Source organism: Solanum pennellii, chromosome 3 (assembly GCF_001406875.1).
Source record: "Solanum pennellii chromosome 3, SPENNV200".
Taxonomy (NCBI): Eukaryota; Viridiplantae; Streptophyta; class Magnoliopsida; order Solanales; family Solanaceae; genus Solanum; species Solanum pennellii.
This window is the reverse complement of record NC_028639.1, coordinates 4,811,425-4,818,398: the sequence shown is the minus strand read 5'-3', so window position 1 is coordinate 4,818,398 and position 6,974 is coordinate 4,811,425. Positions and strand designations below refer to the sequence as shown.

Sequence of the window (6,974 nt, the reverse complement as noted above, 5' to 3'; positions counted from 1 at the left end):
TCTTACTTTATCTTTTTATCGAAAAGGGTCAAAACTATTATTTAGTTATTTGAAATAGAGCATATATATCCTTCAACTATGTTTTGGTTCAAAACTATCTTTCATTGAATCAAAACATAATTGAAGGGTATATGTGCTCTATTTCAAATAGTTAAAGGGTAGATTTGAACCTTTTTCGATCCTTTTATAATAACTCCACTTCATACCTTACTTTTCTTATATGTTTGCCTTCAAATTGCTATGTGAGACGTTATATAACGATAGATTACAATATAGCCTATAATTATTGTATTCATCAAAGATGATACAGTATAATAAAGGAAAAATTGTTTAGTAATTCAAATTAAATGCTATAAATGTAGTTTGATGTAATTGTACCCCATAGCAAACTATCGATATTTCGCCTCTCTCCTGGTGAATCTCACTCGCCACTCTCGTTCTTGTTGGCGGTCTCTCTCGCCTCTCTCATTTTTATACAAACACAAATGTATGAAATGTGTTTGTTTTTGTATAAAGCGAGAGAAAATTGTATACATATATATATATATATATATATATATATATATATATTTATTTATTTATTTGTTCTTCTCTCCCAGATCTCACCCGCTACTCTCACTTGTCACTCTCGCTTTATACAAACACAAATGCAATGTTTGCATTTGTGTTTGAATAAAATGAGAGAAAATTGTATAAAATATAAATGCATATATTTTCGTCCTATACACTTATGAATATAGAAATACAATCTTCCCTTACTAAGTTTTCTTTTGTCTTTCTCTCTTTATCGCTTTATACAAACACAAATTATACAATGATCTTTTTCATATTTATACCGAAACAGAAACAGTTTATGCAACTGTTTTCTTTTGTATATGTATAGCGAAATATACATATTTATGTTTGCTATGAAAGTCAATTATGCAAACTATAACTATAACATACAACTATGATTTTTATGTTTGCTATATGTGATAATAAAATACAACCATTCAAAGAAAGTGTTAGGTATAGGTTGGGCTTTCTGTTGTGTTTTTTAAGCCCAGGCCCGTTATGTTCATGGAGTGGGTTCTTACACTAATGGGATTTAGCAATTTGGGCCACTTGTTAATATTTAGTCACCATTTAATAGGGAAAATTACGTAAATTGGACTCGTTAGTCAAAGTATTTACTTAAATTAGATTCAATCCAATATAATTATTTTGATTGGACCACTTCTCAAATTATTTATCCTAGGGTTCCTTGTTTCATTCACTGAGCCACTGTTTCTTCATCCTTGTTACCAGAGTATATATACGCTCTAATGGCATCTATATACTCTAATGGTATCTAGCCGTAATTAAACATTCTTTTTTTAGTGAAACACCATCTCTTCCTCCTCGATGTCATATATATATATATATATATATATATATATACTCTAATGGTATCAAGGAGTAACTGACTAATATTTTCACGAAAGCACCGTTTCATCTCTGTAATACCATCAAATTACATATATATACTTTGAGTGGTATCGGACAGTAACTAAACATTTATAATTAAAATAAGGGAATATGAAAGCAAAGAAAATAGCTCCTTAGTAGTTAAAAACAAGATTTGAGCTATTTTATTCAAATCCAATTTACTTCATGTTGTGATATAATTTTGAAACTTAAAACTTCAACTAAAGTTTGAAAAATGCTTGAGCTAACAATAATATTGAAAAAATTAAAATAGAAAAAAGATTTAAAAATTATAATTGCACACTAATACTCAATATCCAAATATCTTATCTCGTCTTTAATACATTAATCATATATCTAACCCGTTTGGTACGATATATCAACTATCGAGTAATATATCATACAATATATTTGTTAGAACAAAAGCCACATGAATATAGTGGACCAAATTGTAAGTGCAAATACTGCAGCCAAATAAGTCCACAAAAAAAGGACTGAACACTCTTCTTGTGCCACATCAAATATTTGTGTCATCGTTCCTGCAATCATTTTAATCATAATTATAATCAATCACTTTACCTTTCTCAATCGTTACGTAAAAAATAAAATTGATAAACTATAATAACATGTGAAATTATTTATTCAGAATTTAAAATGTACAAATTTTAATAAGTAATAGTGGAATAAATAATCGTGTCATTGTTCCTACAATCATTTTAATCACAATTATAATGAGTTCATCATTCTCAATCTACAGTAACAAGTTAAATTATATAAAATTAAAAATCGATTTAAAATATAAATCAATTTACAATTTTAACGATCAGTAGTGATATAAATAACTGTCATTGTTCTTACAACAATATATTATACATGGCTAAGGTAAATTACTAAAGTTTGTTAAACTCATATTTTATATATATATATTGTCGATGTATATAAGTTGAAACGTACCGATATTCATGGCAGGTGGCAATGTATATTGAATCATGAGCACAAATTTGTAAAGGGGATCTGATGCAAGGAATCCAAATTTGGATGCAGATTTAAGAAGAAGAATTCCTACGAGAGGACTAAAAATATATCTCACACACACCACTGCTATAATGATCATTGGTTTCACTTTTGCCTTCCTCAATCCTGCCAAGTTAATTGGCAAAAAAAATAATTATTAGGTTACGTAGGACGGAAGTTGTCATATCGAACTTTAAATCAGAGGTATATGTTCATTTGTTTAATTTTATATAAGTTTAAATGTTTATTTATACACATTCAAAGTTAAAAGTCATAAATGTCAGCTGAAGTCAAGTTAAAGGACATGCACGTTCATGTATTATGCCTTTACGATAGGTAAAATATTTTGTCTATATCCTTAAATTTAGCCTAAGCTGACGTTTATATGTCCTTCAATTATTGGTAAGCATAACTAAGCAAGACATACGTGACATAATACATGTAGTAGGACGTCACTTAGGATATAACGATGTGAATTGCCTCGTAGAATTCGTGTGTCTACTTTTAACTCCATACAAGTTTGATTGGCGTAGTTGAGTAAGTCCATAATTAAAGGACATATACGCTAAGTAAAGCTAAGTTAAAAGACACGTATATATATTTTGTGTTTTTATTACCTTGGGTGAGGTTACCCCCTAATATAAGAGTGATACATGGAATTGTCCCATCCCTGCATTGAGAGGAAGGTAAAAAGGACTATTAATTTGGAACAATCACATTATTGCCAAAAAATTATAAATAAATTTATTTTTTCTTTGATTTTATCAATTTAAATAAAAGGATGAAGATATTTATTATATAAATATACTATAATACATACCCAAGTAATTTGACAGTGTCTTGAATAACTCTAAGGGGAGCATTGTTACCAATAATAAGGTTTTTCAACCATGTTATTGAACCAAATATAAGTCCTAAAATCTGAATTTAACAATCAAGGTCATTAATTAAAAAGGGTAAATTTCTTTGTTAAAAAAAATAAAAAAACAATGACGTAATAATATATTTATTTAAAAAAAAAAAAAAAAACTTACTGCTGCAATTGTTGGAGGTGCTAATAATTCCTCCACAATTTTGTTCAAAGTCCTTGCTATTTTGCTCCATGATGATACTTCACATACTTTTATCTAACAAATTAAAAATATTATAGGATAAATCAGAAAATTGTGAATTTATTTATTAACGATTTCTCTAACAAAAATGAAATATATAATGACGAAATATGATAATAAATTAATAATGATATAAAAACTTTTCATTATTAATATAATGATTATGATTATTTTTTAGAATTATATTTTTACTAGCGTTAAAGTTACTAAATTTACATAGTATGAATTATGATAATAAATTAATAATGATATAAAATTATCCTGTGTAACAGTAAAATTATAATTAATAAAATAGTGAGTAAAGTTCAAATACTTTACTATGACATAAAAATATTACTCTATTTTATTCCAAAAAAATTCTCATACGTATTTAGAAGTAAAAAAACATTATATTTTTCATTGTACTACGTGATTTATGATCGCACAAATATTTACTATTTATTTTATGTCAGAAATTTTAAAATTCTTTTTTAAACCTACGTTGTCAAATTAAACATCACAACATAAATTAAAACGATGAAAGTAATAGGTAAAGTTTAATAATGGGTGAAACTCAATTATTTTTAATTAAAATAAAACTGATTTTGTCAGTTTAAGTTGTTGTTATATTGCAAATATATAAAGTTGGATGATATTAAGTGGAATTAGTAAAGTATGATGGTTGGATTATTCAAGCTATTAAAAATGTAAAAAAGAAAAAACTTCATAAATGAGTTGTGAATTTGAATATAATCAGACTCTAATACTGACACTAGACATCGAACGAAATAAGTAAAAAAATAAACACCAACTTACCATTTGATTTTCAGTATCATCATGTTGAAGAAGGTGAGATTTCTCATTTGCATCTAACAAATCCATATTTGGTTTCTTCAATGCATTTTCTGCTTTTATTGCTTTAAATTTCACAGAGGAACTTCTTATTAAGTGGTATGTGTATGTCCATATGTAGAAACCACCTACCTGTTAATTAAATCAATAAAATTAGTACTAGTAAATCACAAAATTAAATAATTTATGAAATGGTGATATATATCATGACTAGTTAGATCGATTCGAGCCGAGAGTTCTTTAAAAATAATATTTTTATATTTATAAGATGCCAACGTCTGCATACACTTTATCTTCGTTAGATCCTACTTATGAAATTTCAGTGAATATATTGTTGTTGTTATATGATTAGCAGACGGAAAAGGTGAATATATTTTGTAATTTTTTTTGAATACCAAAATCTGTAAACGTTATTCTTTTTAGCGTATACAGAATAAATGTCGCTTTAGTATAGTAATCCATAAGTTACATCGGAAAAATAAATTGTACTAGACAAACCACTATAATAAATTCGATCGATCGCGAAAAAAGTTGATTAATTAAGCTTTATTATAAGAACTTACTGCCATAGAGAAAGAGACATAAGAAAGACCAAGAGAATCACAAATTTTTTGATCTCCAAATGGGCTGCCATCCTCTTTGCAAATTGCTGGAATTACTATCAATGGAAGGTTTCCCAAATTACCTGTTTTAATTTAACATAATTAGAGGTCATGTGTTTCGGAATACGAGAGTCAAAATGATTAATATTTTGTGTGAATTTGAATTTTAAACATGACGTCTTTGAGATCTTTTAGAAATTATATGAAATGAAATATTTTTTCTGTTTTAATTTGTTTGACTTAATTGGACTATATATGAGGGTCACATGCACTTATTCTTCATCTTGTGTTTCTAAGATATTTAGAACAAAAACTTTGAAGAACGTGATAAGAAACAAAAGAATTTATTGAGCATTTTCAAAATCAGAAAATTAAAACCAATCGAGAAAATAGAATAAAAAACAGATTAGAAACAATATATACAAAATATTTTTCTTAAAGAAGAAAATGGAATCCAATAAACATAGAGTGTCCCCTTAAGAAAATATTCTTCGATCATTTTGCAACAGAACTTGCATCTAAAAATTAATTACATAAAGAATAAAGTAAAATACGCTAAATTAGTATTATATAACTAATAATTCAAAATATAACTATGTACTCAAAAAGTGAACATAATCTCAAAGAAAATTTTATTTGATTATTTAAATAATTGTAATAGTGTCACGTAAAATGAACGGAAGATTATTGGTAGATGTATACCTGTTGAGCATGTAGCAATAATAAGTCCCTCTAAATGTAGCTCTGGCTTAAGTATTTTTACAACTAGCCATCCAAGAATTCCTCCAATTAAAAAAGTTATCCCTATATTAATGGGCATAAACCACCTGATAGATCATAATCAACAAGTTTAGATATAGCCTAAACCGATTGGGGTCGACTATATAAATTTTCATTATTTATGTTATATAAATTTCAACTTTTTTTTGAGCAAAATCACTTGATAGATCATAATCACGTATTCCACATACTAAACGAGCTTAAAGGGTTGGTATTCCCTCAGTTTCAATATTATGTATCAGAGTTTGATCAAACTTAAATTTTTTTTTTTTTAAAAAAATGATGCTTTTTTAATCCTATAACTTTAAATAAAAAAAATATATATATAATATATTAGAATGTTTTTAAATTTTGTAATCATAAATATAATATGGCTTAATCATGATATTTAAGTTAAACGAGTTACTAAATAAATATAAAAAGTATCATGATTTTTTTTTAAAAAAAATTATATTACATGATTAGAAGTATTTGATAGTACCATGAGATGATGTCGTCCAAGGTGACTGTTCTAGTCAAACTTGCAAATGTTATGGAGGGTGTAAATACCACAAACACAATCTACATAAATAAAAATTATTGAAAAATTTAATTAGCTAAAAACTTTTTAGCAATAGATTAATTAGTTGAGGATTACTAATAAATTTCATAACTAATTATATAGTTTCTAGTGGTGCATGAACTATTTTACAACTAATATAAACATATATTTTATAATATACTTGGAAAAAAAATTATAGTATACTTGGAAAAATAATGGAAAAAAAAATATCTTACTTTATTAAGGGACTTTCGAGTATCAGAGTGAAGAATATTGAAATAATTAGTTGCCATTAAAGCACCTAAAACACTTATAAGAAGCATTTGTAATATTGGCATAGATGCCACCTCAAATAATGTCCAAAACTCCATCTTTCTTCTTAATTTGTCAGAAAATTCTAACAATATAATTATCTTTTTTAGAAAGATAAAAGTGTGATATCCTGAAAAAATAAAATAAAATTTAATTAATTAAACTAAGAAAAAGAAAATTAATAGAATGGACATATTCCTAAACTAAGGCTATACAAAAGAATAAGTGTGAGTAAAGAATTTAGAATAAATAAATTCAGAATAATTAAGTATAATTTTATTGAAAGGGACAAAAGATAATGTAGCATTTATGCTCTTTCTTTTCTTTTTAACTATA

General features: G+C 26.4%; 1 protein-coding gene across 2 annotated transcripts; it reads right to left on the bottom strand.

Annotated features, from left to right (window-relative positions):
- Window positions 1-1,717: 1,717 nt before the first annotated feature.
- Window positions 1,718-6,858, bottom strand: LOC107013734 (protein PIN-LIKES 7-like). 2 transcript variants are annotated; one of them, XM_015213609.2, is made up of 10 exons: window positions 6,563-6,858; window positions 6,267-6,346; window positions 5,708-5,832; window positions 4,967-5,088; window positions 4,368-4,535; window positions 3,495-3,587; window positions 3,281-3,381; window positions 3,078-3,130; window positions 2,401-2,586; window positions 1,718-1,985 (listed from the first exon to the last, which is right to left on the bottom strand). In XM_015213609.2, the coding sequence occupies exons 1-10, from the start codon at window positions 6,695-6,697 to the stop codon at window positions 1,861-1,863; spliced, it is 1,188 nt and encodes a 395-aa protein (XP_015069095.1). In that variant the 5' UTR covers window positions 6,698-6,858; the 3' UTR covers window positions 1,718-1,860. The 2 variants fall into 2 exon arrangements, with proteins under 2 accessions (XP_015069095.1, XP_015069096.1); XM_015213610.2 differs by lacking the exon at window positions 6,267-6,346 and having other exon boundaries at window positions 6,563-6,699.
- Window positions 6,859-6,974: the final 116 nt, after the last annotated feature.